At 52.0% G+C, this 19261-nt stretch overlaps 7 protein-coding genes across 7 annotated transcripts; 4 read left to right on the top strand and 3 right to left on the bottom strand.

Annotated features, from left to right (window-relative positions):
* Positions 1–1828: 1828 nt before the first annotated feature.
* Positions 1829–3155, top strand: HMPREF1120_04576 (uncharacterized protein; the record flags this gene model as incomplete). Its single annotated transcript, XM_009158708.1, has 6 exons — positions 1829–1833; positions 2054–2507; positions 2620–2667; positions 2831–2863; positions 2918–3001; positions 3114–3155. The coding sequence occupies 6 exons, from the start codon at positions 1829–1831 to the stop codon at positions 3153–3155; spliced, it is 666 nt and encodes a 221-aa protein (XP_009156956.1).
* A 555-nt stretch (positions 3156–3710) lies between these two features.
* On the bottom strand, positions 3711–5314 carry HMPREF1120_04577 (uncharacterized protein). The gene is made up of 3 exons (XM_009158709.1): positions 5074–5314; positions 4892–5023; positions 3711–4794 (listed from the first exon to the last, which is right to left on the bottom strand). Exon 3 carries the CDS (start codon positions 4332–4334, stop codon positions 3933–3935), a length of 402 nt encoding a protein of 133 aa, XP_009156957.1. The 5' UTR covers positions 4335–4794; positions 4892–5023; positions 5074–5314; the 3' UTR covers positions 3711–3932.
* HMPREF1120_04578 (uncharacterized protein) lies at positions 3828–9289 on the top strand. Its single transcript, XM_009158710.1, has one exon. The coding sequence runs from the start codon at positions 6660–6662 to the stop codon at positions 8868–8870; it is 2211 nt and encodes a 736-aa protein (XP_009156958.1). The 5' UTR covers positions 3828–6659; the 3' UTR covers positions 8871–9289.
* HMPREF1120_04579 (uncharacterized protein) lies at positions 7966–10343 on the bottom strand. Its single transcript, XM_009158711.1, has one exon. The coding sequence runs from the start codon at positions 9484–9486 to the stop codon at positions 9127–9129; it is 360 nt and encodes a 119-aa protein (XP_009156959.1). The 5' UTR covers positions 9487–10343; the 3' UTR covers positions 7966–9126.
* A 290-nt stretch (positions 10344–10633) lies between these two features.
* HMPREF1120_04580 (uncharacterized protein) lies at positions 10634–12882 on the bottom strand. The gene is made up of 2 exons (XM_009158712.1): positions 12034–12882; positions 10634–11636 (listed from the first exon to the last, which is right to left on the bottom strand). Exons 1-2 carry the CDS (start codon positions 12425–12427, stop codon positions 11560–11562), a joined length of 471 nt encoding a protein of 156 aa, XP_009156960.1. The 5' UTR covers positions 12428–12882; the 3' UTR covers positions 10634–11559.
* A 642-nt stretch (positions 12883–13524) lies between these two features.
* HMPREF1120_04581 (cytochrome P450, family 7, subfamily B (oxysterol 7-alpha-hydroxylase)) lies at positions 13525–15466 on the top strand (the record flags this gene model as incomplete). The annotated part of the gene is made up of 2 exons (XM_009158713.1): positions 13525–14732; positions 14788–15466. 2 exons carry the CDS (start codon positions 13525–13527, stop codon positions 15464–15466), a joined length of 1887 nt encoding a protein of 628 aa, XP_009156961.1.
* Positions 15467–18283: 2817 nt separating this feature from the next.
* On the top strand, positions 18284–18909 carry HMPREF1120_04582 (uncharacterized protein; the record flags this gene model as incomplete). The annotated part of the gene is made up of 2 exons (XM_009158714.1): positions 18284–18663; positions 18717–18909. 2 exons carry the CDS (start codon positions 18284–18286, stop codon positions 18907–18909), a joined length of 573 nt encoding a protein of 190 aa, XP_009156962.1.
* Positions 18910–19261: the final 352 nt, after the last annotated feature.

Raw genomic sequence — 19261 nt, forward strand, 5'->3', positions numbered from 1 at the left:
GGAAAGACAACCGCGGCGCCACATCGTCGATAGAGCCCTTACCACTTGTTTGCGAGCAACTGTCACCATTATTATTGTCCGGCCTGGTGGATTCTCGGCCAAGTATGCCAATATCTAGTTTGTACCTCATTGTACCTAGTACCAGCGGTGGCGCCGCAACCACGAGAGCGTTGGACAACTTGTCATCATGCCTAAATCAGCTGACTCTCCGGATGGATACCATGGACACAGGACACCGGCACTACTCTTCCAGTAGCGGCGCTCAAATCGCAGGTTGAAAGTGATAATCACGAAAGGCATCATCTTTAGGCGAGCAGACGGCAGACATGCACCGGGCTACCAGGCATCTTGGAACGTTCTCAGTTCTTCCTCGCTTTCCACGAAAGCACCCGCGCGCTCACCGTTTCTCCACGGCCGCCTTTACCTGTGAGTCGCTGCTGTGACCATTTGCGAGCCATGGTGAGGCTTGCAGATCGGTTCAGCTGTAACTAGCTTTTGCCGCTATTGTCTACCCGCTCCTGTTCGGCCGGTCCCCTGTCAACGTCGAGAGATGACCTGGACGTTCATGTCGTCCTCCTGTCACTACCCCGCAGCCATCCTAGTCTTTCTGGCTCACCATGACCGTGGGTGGCCTCCATCTGGTCGACCTCAAGACGTACCTATCACGGAGTATCTACCTGAAGCTACATCTAGGCTCGTGTCCATCTGACCAGCCTCTGCTTGCTATCAACCTAGGAATCAGCCTGGATGATATTGCGTGTGCCAACTGGGGCCCCGAAGTTTGCATTCCCCTCTCCCTCTCCATCTCCCTCTCCCTCCCCCTCCACGATTCCCTTCCACCAGTACCACTGCCACGTCCACCTCCACCTCCACCTTTTGTGTCCCGAACCACGCATTTACCAGGCCATGACATGTGCCTCCAATGGGCTATCCGCTATCTTTCGTACATTGCACGGTATGAGTTAATCAGCCAGAATAGGTCCATTGCATGCAAGGTTGTTTCCTGCTAGCACGAGCACAGCAGTCTGGATGACTAGTACTTCTGTTTCTTGTCCATCCACCTTGCGGCGCCTCTAAAGAGTACCATTGCCCTACCTCTAATCAGTGCACTGTCGTCTGTCACCTTGATTTGCTTTCTCTGATGCCGGATGCTTCAATCCTCAGTCTTGCCACGGATCACCGATCCCGTTGATCCAATACTTCACCTTTCCTTATTGTTGACGTGCCTCCCAAATAGAACCTGCTGGCTGGGTCTTTGCTAGGCCCACCCTCGCCACCAGTCACCTAAATCCGGAATTCCAGGTCGCGCCGCAGATTGGAAGTACCTTCCTGGCCTTGTCCTATTCCGGCAGATGGGCGAAGATACATGGGAACTACCATAAGACGGCAAAACAAAAAACAAACGCCCCAGAACGGTGTCATCGTCGCACTGTACCTTCGACAACTGCTTGTTGATACATGTTCCTCTCGCACATTGTGGCATGGTCTTGATTGGCTTCAAATCTTCTGGTCTCACTCTTGCGCGGTCACACCTGGCCCTCCGTACACACATCTATTCCTGGCCGCGGTTGGTCTGTCCTGCCTAACACTTCCGCAAAGACTTCCAAGGTGAATCCAATCCGTACCATCTAGGCCCCCCTCTCGGCGTGTGACACCGACGGTCTTCGAGCCTAATACCACTCCTGCCGCGCCTCGCGACAGTACACGGGCTTTCTGGCTGGCCTGCCCACGGGAACCTTTCTGGACTGTTTTTTGATCATGCCGACTGCATAGTCAGTTGACATACTTATCTCGACAGTCTTCTTGACAAGGTACACCTGTCGTCACCATGCCGTAAGTATCTGTCTCTTCTTGGTCTCAGTCCGGAGTGGTACACTGGAAACCACACTGGCATTAATCACGGATGAGGGAAAATTCAAGTCTGGTGCTTCACGTTTCTTTATCACGGAGCTTCCCATCACTTTGACTTGAGCTCTAGTTCTCCTGCGCGGACGCTTTCATCCACTTTTGATGGGCTCTACCGGACCACTCTAACGTTTGAGCCTCAATCCAGGTCTCCTCCGCCGTCCAAAAAGCAGAAACCGTTGTCGGGTTCGACCGCCACATCGCCCAACACAGCATTCAAGGGGTTACCGGCGACGCCGCAGCAGGGTCAAGCGCCGATACTGGCACCGAAACAGCCGCATTCAAACGCTAATGCCGGCACATTTCCAGACCAGCAGCAGCAAGGTCTTCGACAACAACAACAACAGTCGTCTTCTTCTCCCTCAAATCCACGCAAGCGACGAGCATCGGCTAGTCCCAAGTTTGACACACTTCCACCCGGCACATCGTTAGCCTCAGATCAGTCGGCCACCACGCCCACATCACAATCCGTGCCAGCCTTACTCGGCGGAGAGGATTCAAGTAAAAAACGGGGTCGGACTAATACGCCCTGGACCGCGCAGGAAGAGCAGAGACTGAAGCAGATGCGGGATGCGGGTCATAGTTGGAGCGAGATTGCAAAGGTATTGATCGAGTTCTTTGCTGATCTTGTTTATCTTCTATCGTTGCGCGGTCTTATTTGACCCTTTGTCGCTACGGCAATCTTGCTAACCATTTACATTTTGCTACGGATAGGCTTTTCCAGCTCGGACCGAAGGTAGTGTGAAGAAACACTGGTACAAGGTGAGCGAAAAGAACAAAACAATGCGGCCCTACTTTGACGGGCGGATTGACTTGAACCCCGGGGTCAATCATGCTTTTACTTGGGTGGCCTGAAGGACAATTAATGCTGCCTTCTTATGGCGGAGCAATGCCCAGGCTGGGCTGACGGACGCTTGGTATTCAGGACATGCATTATGCAGAATTTGCCGAAGACGAGGTACGTACGAAGAAACAGAGAATCCATTGATATTGACTAACCTTCCACGCACAGTCGGTCGCTCTCCGCGAAGCCATCAGGGAGTACGAGGCCAACAAGTGGAAAGCAATTGGGCAGAAACTGGGAAAACCGGCAAAGGTGAGGCAAACTTGAAACCCCGAAAGAATATAGTTTTGTGGTCAATTACAAAGGGGGGTACTTTACCTCTCAGATCATGACCCAACGTTTGACCCTTGCTCGTTACTTCTAGGCCTGCGAACAATATGCGAAAGAACATTTCAAGAACGGCTGAGCGGTAATGGGGAGAGCAGACAGATCGAATCAGCGTGTTTCAATTTTATCTTCTACTTCTTGATTTTCCCTGCTCAACCACTGGCTGGGAGCAGGAGTGTATCAGTGGGAAGTGTCAACAACGGAATGGGACGGAGAAGGGATGAAACGAAGCATGAACATGCACAGGCACTTGCACAGGCATACCGAAAGCTGATTGATCCGGTATGGAGCATGATCATGACTAGTATGACTATGACTACGAAGCGCTGGCGTTTGGGGTACTACTACCGGAAATGAGAGGTCGGCGGAGGGTGGTGGTCATCAGGTTGTTCAATAACGCGCCCCGTGTGTTGCAAAAGATCTGTCAACCATGCGGTACGGCTATGGCTGCCGAATATGCCAATCACGAGGTCGAGGTCGCTCCGAGTTCGTGCCACACACCATACAGTACAAGACTTGTTGCTGTGGTGTTTTGTGTCTCGTAGTAGAGGGTCGATGCCAGTTCTAGCCAGAGTCCAGATGGGAAACTCACTGATATCCTCCTGATTCCAGCCTCGCACGGCCGACAGCATATTACTAAGCATAGCGTCAAGCTTTTTATTGGCCCCAGTAGTATAGATCACGTGATAAGGATGGCCCTGCTTACTAAGGGTCGTCGCTAGCACAGTGTGTAGCTTCTACCAGCGAGCACCTCAACTCCTCCTTGTGTATAGACTTGACTCGACATGGGTGCCTTGCAGAGTCCCTCCATGTCCACGACATTCCATGATCTTGCTCGTCACTTGGGTGTTGCTGGTCAATATTTCTCAGTCCGAGTCTGTACTTTACGACCCACGCAGCCTCGCCCAATAGACAGTCTGACTTCGCTTGTCCTTTGTTCCTTTCCTCTGGCCGAGTCCGGGTCCCGGAGTCGCACAAGTCTGCAGCCGCTGTTTGAACGGGGACTGACGTGCGACCCTCCACCGCCCTCATCTGCACGTTCGCCGAGCTGCAGGTGGGTTTGTTCAACAGTCATGTCATTTGTTCCGACATTCAGTCTCACCTGTACTGTACGTCCTGCAAAAGACTGGTGCGCGGCGACATGTCGGCAAAAACGAAAAGCAGTGTCAGTGACATTCGGTTCGGCAGGCGGTGGATTTTTTTTGTTTTGTTTTCGAGGCGGCACAACATGATGGACACGTCTAGTAGTGCAGTGCATGAACACCTGTTCGCCTGCTTGACCTAAGCTAGGCACCCTCTTGGCCCACCTTTTTGTTCACTCGACGTTCACAGATTTATTCTGATCGGGCCTGGTGGGATGTCGTGTCGTCCTTGGACTCGGATTCGGATTCGATGCCACATTAGCTGTGGACATGGCTGTGGCCTGACCTCCTCACCCAGTAAGCACCTATAGTGCTTTACTTCCTGGACATGGCCGGTTCCTCTGAATACTAGTGATGGATGAATTGTTCAGTGCAGTGCATATGCAAACGCAAACGGAACACGCAGCTTGCTAAACTCACCGCTTTCCATAGCAGGTGGTCGCGGGATCGAGTCTCTGACTGGTTTCGGAACGTTACCAATAGTCACGACACCCTCTTTTTATCAAGATAAGGGGTTTGGCTAAGCATCCACCGTGGTGTCTGTCTCAGCACTTGTGTACTAGCATTCTCGGATTTCTGACGAGGGAAACAAGGCATAATCAGCCCTCAGCCACATATATTGGCCTTGTTTTTGGCCGTCAGTGTTCGGATCTCAGTGAAGGGAGACTCTTACGCCCAGCTTTGACCGCCGAAAGTTTTCTCTTGTCCACAGGGATCCATCCGTGCGTGCGCTGTTAGAGTACAACATCGAGCAGACCCATGAAGTCCAGTAATGCTGGTGGAGGACAACTACAGAATGCATATCCTTGGTCACCTTCAGCATGGCCTACATTCCAATTGCTACCATGTACCTACGGTCGACGATGGCGTCAGCCGGATGTCACGTTCGGTTCTCGGGACTTTCGATTCAATCACTCTCTGGTCCTGCAATATCATATCAGACGGTTCCGATATGTGAATGCCCAGAAAGCTGATTGTGCCTCGGATGTCGTGGTCTGGCTATACTGATATAGCTTGACAGTCCAATCAATTGAATCCTGCGAGGCTTGAGCAGCGTTACCAGCCGGGCATCAATAAGTACACCAGGAGCGGCTACACACACCACCAAAGATTTGCCCGACAGCGAAGTCCTTTTGGAAAAACCCTCCAGGCCGGGGTTTTCCCGTGAAGATCATTCCCCAACTCATTGGTACACCAGCAATGCAGCGGGCGAGAAACCGTTGACCGTACCCATGCGGGGATACAGCACGAACCTGTGCTGCGCATGTACCTACCTGGTAGGCACCTTTCAGTAGTATACACATTCTGGGCAACGCAACTATGAAAATGCATCTCTACAACTAGTCCTTCTCCGTTGTGGCTATCGACGCGCCAGCCGCTGCAGAAGCATTGAAGCGCTGCGACAAAAACTCACCTGGAACTTGCGCTTGGCTTATTCCATTGACCTTCAATTGTCAGATTGCTATCAAGTTGGCTTTCAACTTTTAATCTCCCGACTTTGACTTCACCCGAGGGCCTGGATTGACAGAATTGAAAGCCCAACTTTGCCAGATTGGAGCTGTCAATGCCCCAAAGGATCGACCCCCGTTACGGGGCCGGCCGTTTGTTCCTGCATTATTGACTTCTGACAAGAAACTGAAGGGGGTCTGGACTACTTATTTTGAGACAAAAGTAGCAACGGTCTGCTGTTACCTTCGCGCGCCGCCAAATTTCATTCGCCGAACAACCCTTGTCGTTAGTCGCTCCGCCACAGTCATGCATCCAAAAACAACTTCATTCGTCTGTTACCGTTAGCTCAAGAAAGGAACACCTACCCGAAACGGGCCGCTTCGGTGGCTATCCAAGTATAGCATTGTTCTGCCTTGATTTGTCTCGGTACCTAGAGGCGAAAGTCACTGTTAGGTAGGCGAAGGACAGCAAAACTAACGGTTTGGGTAAGTCAAGGAACCGCCAGCCGACCGCCACAACTGTCAAGATTTTGACACTCCAGCTCCGAACAAATGAGGGCGCGGGCGCATGGCCTTGGAGTCAGAACAAGATGTCGACGGGCCAGACTCATTGGCTGGAATTGCTGGATGTCTTTTGGGTCTGGAGCAACGTAACAGCAAACATTGAGCGCATTGCCTCAGTTCGCCAGCCTTACTGTTGTTGTCTGGGTCAACAGATCCGGAGGAGCCACGGATGGGCTGTGGCCTGCATCGCAGTATTCCACGAGACTGACAAGCCCAGACGTGGCCGTCTGATGACGGCCACGCACAAACGATGAAACCCCAAGCAGGTAAAGATAAACAGTCCTCTGGCCCGGGCAAATCCTCTTCTCCTGTTCCTTCCAGGACTGTGTTGTATCTTGCCGTTCCGATGTTGATTTGTTGTTGTTGCTGACCCCTTTACCCTCGTTTGCGACTGTCGCACTCGCTTTTTCTGTTGTGCTTTTGTCCAGGATGTGCCGTTCGATTTGTTTCTTGAAGGTGGTGTTTTGTTTGTGTGCCATTATTGTGGCGGTCGGGGCATTCAACTCCTCAACAACAACCTCGACGGCCCGTTCCTATAATTATACCTCGGGCTATTCCAACTCGTCATCAAGGACGACTACAACGACGTCAAGCCAGATAGACACGTTCACCTACCCGCCCTCACCGCAGGATACCGTCACACATATCCTTCCTGAATCCATATCAGACATTATATTCCCTACGGCCATCCCGCTTCGACCGATCAGGCCTCAGAACATTCGTAGCGGAAGATGGGGACTCCCACAAGCGCGGACAAATGGTAGATCTCTCCTTGGGACACTACCACAGGGTGGCAAAGGAGGCGCCCCAAGATTCCCTCGATTTCTTGGAGTACCGGGTTACGGTGGCGGGGTTTATGCTGGCAATAACAACTGCAACTCGGACGACTGTAATGGCGCCAGCAATGGCAGTGGTGAAACCACTACCCCAGGACCCCAGTTTGCTGGTGGTGGACAAGGTGGCGGACCAAGGACTTTTCCCTGGGGCTCAAGGACAGCCACAAACACCGACCCATACAGCGATCCCCCAAAGACCGGAGTTGTACGCAAGTATAACTTCGTGATTAAACGCTCCGTCATGGCACCGGACGGCGTGGAAAGAGATGTGATTGTTATCAACGGACAGTTCCCCGGACCCACCATCGAAGCCAATTGGGGGGACACCATTGAAGTTACAGTTGTGAATGCGATAACCGGTCCCCAGGAAGGCACTTCCCTGCACTGGCATGGCCTTTTGCAAAAAGGCACACCGTATGAGGATGGAGTTCCTGGCGTCACTCAATGTCCCATCGCCCCCGGTCAAACGTTTACCTATTCTTTCAACGCCGACTTGTACGGGACCAGTTGGTATCATGCCCACTATTCGGCCCAGTACGCTGGGGGAGTCTTTGGTGCCATGATCATTCACGGCCCGGTTAATGCGCAGTATGATGTGGATTTGGGACCGGTACTCCTTACCGATTACTATCACGGCAGCTATTACGATCTCGTCGAGCAGGTCATGGGTACCGACTTGAACAAAGTGGCACCACCCTCCGATAACAATTTGATCAACGGCAAAGGCACATTCGACTGCTCAGTGATTGGCAACAGTACTAATTGTACCTCGGGCGCCGGGTACTCGAAGTTTCAATTTACAAAAGGACAATCATACCGACTACGACTGATTAATGCCGGAGCAGAGGCTATTCAAAAGTTCAGCATCGACAACCACCAGCTCAAAGTCATTGCGTATGATTTTGTGCCCATTGTGCCGTACACGACACAAATTGTTACATTGGGCGCTGGACAACGAGCAGATGTCGTCGTCGAAGCAAGTGGGGCTTCCACCGATGCAGTCTGGATGCGCACGGTCATCAGCAATTGTTCCCTCACTAACCAACCGTACGGATACGCAATGGTGTACTACGAAAAGGCGGATGTCTACAGCAAACCCAACACGACAGCATGGCCTGACACTACCCCGACTGGTGTCGACCATTGTGCCAATGACGCTCTCAGTCTAACCACGCCATACTTTCCCATCTCACCACCCAGTACGCCGGCCAACGAGATTTCGGTTGATCTCAACTTTGGCCTGAATGCCACGGGTCACCTGGTCTGGACCATGAACAACTCGACCTTCCGCACGTGCTACAATGACCCGGTTCTAGTTCGGACGCAGGAAAATGCCAGCAACACCAACAATGGGACATTACAGTTTCCTACGGAGTGGAACGTGTTTGATTTCGGCAATGCAAGCTCCATCCGCATCATTCTGAGGAATTTGTCCCCCATTCCTCATCCCATGCATATGCACGGACACAACATGTACCTGTTGGCCGAAGGGATGGGCGAATGGGACGGCACAATCGTCAGACCTGAGAATCCCATGAGGAGGGATACCCAGCTGCTCCGACCTGCCGACGCGTCGGGCAATCCGGGATACATGGTGCTCCAGATCGACGCGGATAATCCGGGCGTATGGCCTTTTCATTGCCATATTGCGTGGCATGTCAGTGGTGGATTATATCTCAATATCTTGGAGCACCCGGATGATATTGCCAATATCCAGACGCCAAGCGAGGTCACCGACTTGTGCCAGACCTGGGGCGATTACACTCGACTTGGACCAATTGACCAAATCGACTCTGGGCTATGATGCGGCGTGACCTGATGTGATGGTGCTCGTCGAAGTCGAGCGTCGACAAGTATCTATCCATTGATTCCGCAGGCTTCCAGCGTATGCTCGAAATCATCACAAGGCCTTTGTTCCGGCAGCTGGTGGTGGCCCCAGGGCCCCCTTTTGAAGGACCCAGGAGACCGCCGTATTCAACACGGTGGTGAATTTGAACTTGAACTTGTTCTGTGGTGGAACAGGGTTCTCCGAGTTAGAGATGGGGTACCTCCCCAAACAGCTAGGACTTTGATGCCTGGGAGGCCGCTGTATCCTCGAAACAATGAAAAGGTCTTTTGTTCCGGCAGCTGGTGGTGGCCCCATGGCCCCTTTTCGAAGTACCCGGGAGACCGCTATATTCAAAGAGTGGTGAGTTTGAACAACTTTTGTTGCGGAAGAGAGTTCGGGTTGTCCGAGTGAGAGATGGGTACCACAACCTCAACGTACAGCTAGTATTTTGCTGTTGCAGAGGCCGCCGTGTACTCGAAATATTAAAAAGGTCTTTTGTTCCGGCAGCTGGTGGTGGCCCCACGGCCCCTTTTCGAAGTACTGAGAAGGCCTCCAGGCTAGCAACTGTACCAGCGGTGCCGTTCTCCCACATCGACCGCAACAAGGACGCAACGGACCTGGAGGGAATCTGGAAGTCGGTCCGCAACACTAGAAACAGAGCGCTACAGCCGAAGGGCACCTAGGGCCCAGGAAGGCCTGGGCTGTTTGAAGGAGGGACCACTCCCAACTTGAAGGCGATATTGCGCAGTTTCTTGCGATAGTAACAACGCCGGACCCTTCCAGTGGAGGTCGTCCATCGAGACAACTTCCGGTCCATGCCAGAGACACCGGGTGCTCGGCACTCTAGCACGAGGCAAGACACTAAGCAGGCCAAGGTAGCTGATACGCGGTCACTGTTGCTGCGACAGCGATATTGTGTCACGACTATCCTGGAACTGTTATCGATGCTGTGGTTACATCCCTCGTCAGATTATGGAGAGTCGATTGGCATGGATTGCGGGACTCTTGTTAGGTGGCCATCGTGTCAATGTCCACCTTGGGAGATTGACCAAGACCGCCAGTGACAAAGTTAAGAAGCCCTGTGGACGATATAGTCACCAATCTTTGACTTTGTCCAGCCTCTTTTCAGACCTCTATCGAGAGCCAGTAGCTGGCGCGAGGAGACGGAAGTCATCGCGCTGTCCACGGATATCTCCCACAGCGAGATACGGTACGACCGAGTCAGGACAAAGACAGTGTTGGATGATCCAGCGCAGAATGGCAAAAACGGAGAAAATGACACTCTGGCTCATAGGAGCCTAGGATTGGACGGACAGTTCAAATGCGTGTCCAACAGACGAGACGGTTACAGCTGTGCCTCTCTTAAACTGGACATCCAGAAGGAAGAGTTGCCATTTCAAACCATGCTGCTCTTCAAGCTCTAGTCAATCAAGCTGGCCCGGATTCTGGAGTAACTCACTACCGGACCATGCCACGACACTATCAAGCGGTAGATGGGAACTGGACCAATCTCCAAGACGAGGCCAATTGATTCCGGTTTTCTCTCGACAGAGGTTGGCGTGCCTCAACCACGACGAACTCGAGTTTGGCATACCATTTGAATCGGTCGGTCGACGGAGTGGGGAGACATTAATATTGGCATGTGTGTATGTCGAGAAGTACGGGTACAGTACCTTGTATTGATTTTGGCGGGAGGGATCTACGCACGCAGCACTTTTATCCAGTAGTATATGTTGGGGATTGGAATTAATGTGGGTCGAATCTCTATGCCTCTTGAGATATCAACCAAGAGATAATTATGCATATATTTCTCGATACCTTGAAGGACATAAACTCGTCTCTCCTATTTCTCTCTTAACTGCTCTCCTCTCGCGCCCTCTGCCCTCCTTTGTGCTGGCTTTCCTCCGCCGGAGAACTAGACAGTTTTCCCTCGCACACTCTCAATGTCAAACATCGCAGCCCAAAAAGGATCGCTTTTGGTCTCCTCTGCTGTCCCCATTCCGTTCCCTTCCCGTCCTGGTCGTATATGTGAATCCATCAAAATGTATGGGCCCTGATTCCCAGCCACATCCCCTTCGTTTCGTCTCTCCACATCGACATAGGTGTAGTCACTGCCAGATGGCATGGCATAGCTAGGAAGTGAAAAATGGTAGTGAATTGGCCAAGATGGCAAGGGGAAGAAGAGATAGGTAAGGGATAGAGCAAGACATAGACGGTATCTTTTGATCCAACTTAATACCGACTGTTTTCACAGCCATTGCCGTCAGCAGCACCGTCACTCATCACAGTCACCTTTACCATTCGGCCTCATCCCAGCCCTTGGGGTTCAACGGACCAGACCACAACCATGGATCATAAATCGTATCAATATACGAAACAGACTCTCCTCTAGCCAACGCAATCGCCCATACCTACCACACCAGTAATGTCGACCCTGAGCGGCGTCTGGTAAGTAAAGCGTACCTTACCTAGGTGAGACGCCGGTTTTTGTGTGCTCGTCCTAATTAATCCCAACTCTCTGCTCTGCTGCCTCTGCTCGCCCAAATTGAACCCCAGCCCTGCTCAGCCCAGCTCAGCCGAGTCCAACCTCCCTCCCTGTCTCCTCTTGCATCGGTACAACCTCGACTCGACTCGACCCAATCCTCGGAAGTCCAGACTCCAGATATTAAAGACTAAACTCCAGTCGATTCCCCGCATAGTCCCTGGCAAAAAACCGCTGGGGGTATTCGACGCCTTTGGCACCTAGATATCACAAAATGATTAGCCCATCGTGCATCTGCATCACCACAATCTCTTCCTTCTGTTCTCCTGAAAAGACATGTGCCTCAACTCAAATGAAGAAACAATTTCCCTCGTATCTCTCTGTGAATATGTCCGGGCCTCTCTCACAGTCGCGCGACAAAAGCAGAACAAGCCAAGTCGGGCTGGTGGACTCGACAACCCCCAACACCGTGCAAGAATCAGATTCACTTCAATGCAACTGCTGACATGCCACCAAAATGAAAAGAAAGAAAAAAAAAAAAAAGATGCATTGAATCACAATCAATGCGAGGGCAGTTCACAGCTTGGACCTGGGTAGGTCCTTCGCTCTGCTCTGCTCTGCTCTGTTCTGCTCCGCTTCGCTTCGCAGGTTACTCACCACTATTCTCGCTCCCCGGCTCATCCGCCTCCCTGGGCGCCGCGGCTCCCCCGCGTACAAAATGATCCCAAATCCTCTGTCTTAGTTGTAACAGTGCTTCCGGCGACGCAAGTCTGAAACAAGGGTGTCGCGACGATTTGTTTTCTGGGAGAAATTCCTTGGCGGGGCCGAATGCGATGTGGACTTGTTGATAGGGGCTGGCACCATGGTCGGCACCACCCTCACCGTTGGTGTGGCCGCCTTCGGGTATAATATCAAACCAGGCCAGTTGCCCCTTTTGCAACGACGGCACAGGACGTGGTGTCAGTCCGAGAGTCTCGCCGTAGAATTCGTTGGCGAGATCTAGAGTCCCTTCGGGGACGGTGAGGTTGATGTGGGCGAGGCCGGTGATCATGGTTGAAATGGTTCTGAGATTCTTGATGGTGAGATGGGGAATTTACGGTGCTGGGACTCGTTGATTTGACGTGTGATATGAATAAACGTGGTGCAAAGAAGGTGGGAGCGAGGCAAGATGGATATACGGACTGGAGGTAGGTACAGTAGCAGTATTTCTATTGATGTTTTATCAAGATGGGTGGATGAATATTCTGGGGTACGTTGTACTGTAGATACAGTAGTGGAGAGGAGGGGAGGGAGGCGGGCCGAATAACGATTCCGTGATAGTAATATAATCAAGATATTGCGAGAGGGTGACAGAGACCCTAATGTCCCTATCCTCCGCTAAAAAGTTGTACCTACCACTGGCATGGGATATTATTGCGTGTTTGATTACTTACTGGACATCCCAATGTGGGAGGTATATACCGAAGGTACTGTAGTATGGAGAATAGATGCCTCTCTCGGATGCTGTACCATGCCAGAGCATGCTAAAGAGCAGTTCAAGTTCGGCAGGGGTATCTAGTTGTAGGTAGAGAGCGTATAAATCCTTATTAAGCCAGCCTGAAGCCCGCCTCGGCCGTTTTAGTCGCAATAATAATAGGGCCCCTCGGGCTGTTCCGGTCCCTGGAACTAGTGTTTTAGTCGTGTTCTTACCAAACCCAGGCGCTCCCTACGCCTCGGAATTCAGCCAAGCCTCTACAAAACACCTTCCCTCTTCCTCTATTGCGCCCTGCAAGGCGCGGCGTCGAGCTTCAACGTACATACCTACTACAGTACCTGGTACTGCAGCTTTCTGCTGCTGCTGCTGCTGATGCTGGTACATTATTACATTCAAGTTGTATCTGCGCTCTCACTACCCGTGTCTATGTCAGCGCTCCAATCGGGGGCACGTTCTATCTATCTACCACTGTCAGCAGTGTATAGCTCGTTTTGACGCGCCCGAGGCGGCTACTTACAGTAGGCTTCCGTTGGAGACAACATCGGTGCCGCGCCTACACCACGAAAGTGTTCCAACTTCAGAATCATAATACAGTACTGAGCAATCACTTTCAATTAGGATCACATGTGATAATTGAACGAGCCTAACTACGATTTCAATGCTTTCATTTAACCATGGACTTGGGCGAGATATGGACAAAGTTGGATATGTTATATGAACATTGGTGCACAGCTATCCGTCAGCAGCAATGGTTCCAATCATTAATGCAATCTACGCCATTGAACCGGTCGACAGCAGGATGGTTGCTGGCTGACCTTAGGTTTCCCACCAAGTCACTCAATAACCTCCATCTGGCGTCGACCACTGCAGACCATATCTCAGCCCGGCCAACCCTCTACCTGATCTCGAGCATACCATTGCTGATCATTTTAATATGCCTCTCAACATGGCTAATTACCACCATCCAATTCTGGCGTACCGTGTCCAGATCCAAGAAGCAAGCAGCCCGAGCATCGGCAGATGTAAAGCCCATCGCGCCGCCTCTTCTGCCATACGCGATTCCTTGGTTAGGCAGCGCCATGAGCTTTCTGAACGAAGACCCAGGCTCGTTCTGGAAAATGCTGCAAAAGAAACTGCAAGATACGGACGCCAAGATCCCGATCTGTACCATTCTTCTTGGAGGACAAAAGGCTCATGTGGTCAATTCGGCGACAGCTGTGCAGGCCTTGTTCAAGAGCAAACAGGTCTCGCGTGACCTGTTCAACCATCAACTCGCAACCCAGGCACTAGGCGCGTCCGAGTACGATGCCGAGCTGATGTTTCCACCCAGCAGGCCGACAGAAGATTTGGACGACCACAAAAAAAGAAACGATCGAACAGAAAAGATGGAAGCACTCAACCACGAATTCCTGCTGAGTCAGTCGGCGGTCAACTCGTTAACCACCAAGTTCATGGATTGTCTCCATTCCGTCCTCGATCGGGCCGATATCGACCACGAATGGAAAACCATTGATTTGTTCAGTTGGTGGAAAAAAGCCATGTTTGAGGCTTCCACAACAGCCGTCCTGGGAAGTACCATACTGCAAGAAAATCCAGATCTTGCGGAACAATTCTGGCAATATGAAGCTGGCCTTCTGGCCAGATTCTATGGTCTGCCGAGATTGGTCAAACCGGATGCCTACTCCTGTATGGACGTGATGCTCAACAGGACACAAGAGTGGCTGCAAAGGGGCCTTACTCAACACCATATGATGCCTCCGGAAGAGCCGGACTGGGAGCCACACTTTGAATCCAAGGTTGTCAGAGCCAGACATAGACTATACCAGGAGTTTGGGCTGAAACCCAGAGGCAGGGCCGCCTTTGACCTGGGTTTCCTATTCGCGTGAGTTGAAAGTCTCTCGGATCACCTTGACCATTGGATAACCTTGTTGTGTCAGGCTTCAAGCAAATGCCATTCCGTCCACTTGCTGGTTGTTAGCCCACCTTCTGTCACCAGTCACACCTCATGACGTCCTCGACAGGATCCAAGAGGAATTCAAGCATGCCCAAACTCCAACCGGAGACATCGACGTCTCGAGACTCGCTTCCCAGCCTCTCCTCAATTCCGCCCTACACGAGACCTTGAGGCATTACGTGGATTCGTTGGTAACTCGTCAACTCCAAAAGGACATGGTGGTCGATGGGTATCACTTGAAGAAAGGTGATTTGATCATGGCCCCAAGTTCGCTCAGTCAGCATGACCCTACCTTCTGGGAACAAGGCGATGCACCTTCTGCGGACAACTGGTATGCAGAACGGTTCTTGAGACGTGATGATGAAACAGGCAAAGAGTACTTCAGTACCTCTTGGGCATCAGGCAAGTTCTTCCCTTTCGGCGGGGGATCACATGTATGTCCTGGCCGAGTGTTTGCCAAACAAGAGATGCTAGGGGCACTCGCAACCCTTTTCCAGAGATTTGACATAAAGTTTATCGAATATGTGGACACCAACCGGAGCGGGAATCGTGCCGATTTGGGGAAAGCCGCATCCGGATTTCCAAAAGTGAAGCGACAATATGCTGGCAATGGAACATTGAAGATGGATGGAGACATTCGAGTACAAATAAGGAGAAAATGATCTACACGGACATGCAAGAGTTGGAAATGTTGTGTTCGTTAGGTTTTCATGCCAACAATGTGACCTGGATAGATGTCCGATATGCGTAGGTGCCAGGCGAGACTGGCTGTTGCTGCACGGAAACCGCCCCGATGGGAAGTGTAGATCATTCTGTGCCATGGTAAGAGGCGTTATGTGGTCAGCTGGTGAGCGAGCAGGTGAGTGGTTGAACGACAGGAACAAGACAGAGGTTTCTTGCTTTAACGCATCATCAAGCGGGCGAAGTAAGAAACCCAGCAACAAAACCATCTATGCCGTCATATACCACTGTAGCGACAGTCCCGAAAGCCGTGCACCGGCAAAACAGTGGAACCCATTGTAACCGTTGCCACGCCGGGGGCCAAGAGCACCACAGTACCTAGATAGGTTACGTTCGTGGTCAGCCTCAGGCTTCTTCCGTCGCAGGCGGTATGATATAGAATGTCTAAACAGGACTGAAACCATTCGAACGACTACAGTCGAAGCATGGAAGCCTCAGGCTGTGTCCGGCGGATGCAGGGTCTCTTGACTTTTCAGATACCCGGAAAGTCCCTGCGTCAGTGCCCCCCTTTGACGGCATAAGATGGAGAATAGGCGGAATTTGGTAGCAGTATCCAAGGCTTTGATTCGTGGACCTGGCCCAAGCCCAAGATCCCACAAAAACTCTGTGTGAACAGGGTTATAGCGCAGCGATTTGGTTTCCGGTCATTTATCGCGTCATTGTGGTGGCGGCAAGGCTCCGTGGCGAGACAAGAGCATGGCAGCGCTCAGATCCTGTACCACTTACCACTATCAGACTTGCCCTTCGCATTGTCTTGTGATGCACAGCTGGCAATGTCACAGCGTGGAAGTTTTGCAGATACAGTCTGTAGGAGAACAGCCTGTTTTGCTTCCCTTGAACCATGGACCGTGTCAGCCAGGTGTCTTGGGAGAGAGCCCACCGCCATCCAGCACACTAAACCCATTGATCTCCATTTTAAAGTTGTATAGCAGCCTCCACTCGGCATACTCACGGGATTATTAGGAGAGTGGTCGGCTCGCTGGTTGACAGCCAGGGGAAGTGAACTGAGGCACAGGCTTGTATTCATTTTCTTGTCGAGTGGTGTTTACAATTTTGTAGCCCAGCGATCGTGAGGATATTTTCCTTTCAGATTTGTTTTGGAAAGCCTTCTTCCTGACGGCCGGCGACGGAGGAGACTTGAATCGACGATATAGGGGTTGGATTGATTGGACTCGTCGTGAGCAGCCGCCGATCCGTAGGCGGAGGATGACGATACTTGCCTGGTAGAGAGATGGTACGGACACCAGGTGTGTGTTGGCAGCGAGTGATCAACGACGTCAAGCGGCAGAGATGAGACCACAAGAGTGTTGTTGTGAGCGGTAGAGTCGTGTTGTCTACTGCGGCCTCCCACTAACAGCTAATAGGCGTCTCATGGGCGCCTATAGGCTGCGCTTCCTCCACCGGATCCCACCAAGAGCGAGCTTCTCTGGGCGACCCAGGCGCCCGGGGCCACTTGGAACCATGACTATCTACGTATGTCTGCTGGTAGTCAGTTCGCTTAAGCCGTGTCTCCCCTGCCACCTGATGTTTAGCCCGTTGCAGTGTCCATCGCTGGCTCCGCAGTCTCTGGCTGATCCTCTTTTCGGTTTGCTCTCATTGATTGCTTTGCAACCGACCTTCCGTGATCACGATTCTCAATCTCTTCGCTTTGCCTCTTTCGCGTGCCCCTGTAGCATACGGCGTGGGACCGGCAGGAGTTGAAGCGCCACGATCAGGCTGGCGGTCCATCTCGGTGTCGTCTTGCCTTTACGAACACCACGAGAGCATCACTGGCATCGTGGCAAGCCTGAGCCTTGCGCCACTGAACCCTGGTTACCGAGGACATACTTTGGCTCGCTGCACTGCCTGTGAAACACAAGAGAAGGATTCTGGCTGGTTGAAACACACACTCCCCTCAGTTGAGCTCCTTGGGACAAAACCCACTCAAAAGACACCGTCTCACCCAATCCTCAACTCAAGCCGCGAGTCAAGGCCGCCGTTGCTGTCGATCAGCTCAGGCCCGAAATGGTCATCTGGTGGACCATCAAACTGAACGACGTAGACTTATCCCAGGGAAGGTGACTCCAGCGACGGTCGCATCCACAGGGCAACCTGGTCGGCTACTCATAGCCTGCGCTGAGGGTCCGTGAGCCCACGTCTGCCCCAGTCTCTGAGCACTGACCGACCATCATTGTGGTGACCGGTCTTTGCCAGCATCCCCGTCCTTGGGTTCGTCGACTCCTTGCCTCTGAAAAAGGCCTTTTCTACTGCCAATCCGGCGATCTCCCTCATCAAGGAAATCATCCATCCTCCACCGACTGCCCTCCGGGTCAGAGGTTCTGACCACATCAAAGCAACTGTGTCGCCCGACCGATCGCCCGTCCGCCCAGACGCAAAGCTCTTCTGCGGCAACCATAACTGCGTCCTCCTACTACCATACCCTCTACCTCCTTCCCCAAACCGCCAGCTCCAGAGACTGTACCTGTCTGTCTCTCTCCCTTCCGACTCGGACTGAAACATCTTTATTCTGCCTCTCTGGACGCCCATATCAGCTGAGCGGGTGCTCTTGGTTGGATGTCGGGACGACTCGCGTGAAGGACGGCACTGGACCTCGGCCAGTGCATATTTCCCTCAATTGCGCACCAAGTGCCAATGCGCCGTTCGGCAACTTCACAAATACAGTCGATCCAGGTTGTGAAATCAAGCAAGACGACTAAGAGCACGTTCAAATCATCCTCTTCACCACCCACACATACCAAATGCACCGGACGCCATCATCGCCCAAGGCTACGGCTGCGTTCCCCGGGGCCATCTCTCTAGTTTCGGCCGATAACACATCGGAAATTCCTCGCCGACCCTCGATAACTCCCTCAATATCGAGCTCCTCCTCGTCCTCGGAGTCTGAGAATTCTTCTCAGCCGCAGTCACCTCGATCATCGTCCCGAAGAGGGCGGATGGACAGGCCGCGACTCGGTGACAGACAGCGGTCGAATAATACCATTATTGTTCCCAAAGACCGGGCCGGCTGGCAACGAGACAAACCACAATATCCCCCGGACGACGCCAGAGCCATGAGTCCTAGGCGGAATAGCGAGGATATTGAAAGACTGGAACGTGGCCTTCGCGAGGCTCTGAAACAGTATGCTCGTCGACAAGCATTGTTGTTTTGATATGCTAACCATGTTTTCTTAGGCAAGCACAAAGTCTACAATCCTCATTGGCCGCATTGGCCGAGAAAATCGACGAAGTCAAGAACGACCACGATAAACTCGAGACGGAGAACCGATTTCTACAGGACTATATCGGCGGACTGACGAGGACAATGTCAAAGGACAATCTTACCCGGAGTACGAGTATGAGTTCGAAGAAGAAGGGAAGAAGATGAACGAGTATAACTGCTCATCTCGTTTCCTACCACCGCATGCGAGTGCAACGATGCATACCCAGATCATGCACGGACCCTAATGAGCGGCCTCGAGCCAAATGGCTCATCACACCACCACCACCACAACAACAAACATTATTTTACGATACCCACGTCTCGAAAAGCTGGCTGCTGAACAAAGTAGAACTTTGGTTGCATTCTTGTTAGCACGGGCATCTTGCAAGCATCAGCATCGGCATCATGTTGAATCATTTCTTGCGTCGTTTTTCTGGCATTGGCGAGCACAACAAGGGTTTCATGGAGAGAGGAGAGAGCAAGCCTTGCTCCCTCCTGGCAGAAGGACCTGGTCAAA

This window comes from Exophiala dermatitidis (assembly GCF_000230625.1).
Source record: "Exophiala dermatitidis NIH/UT8656 unplaced genomic scaffold supercont1.4, whole genome shotgun sequence".
Lineage (NCBI taxonomy): Eukaryota > Fungi > Ascomycota > Eurotiomycetes > Chaetothyriales > Herpotrichiellaceae > Exophiala > Exophiala dermatitidis.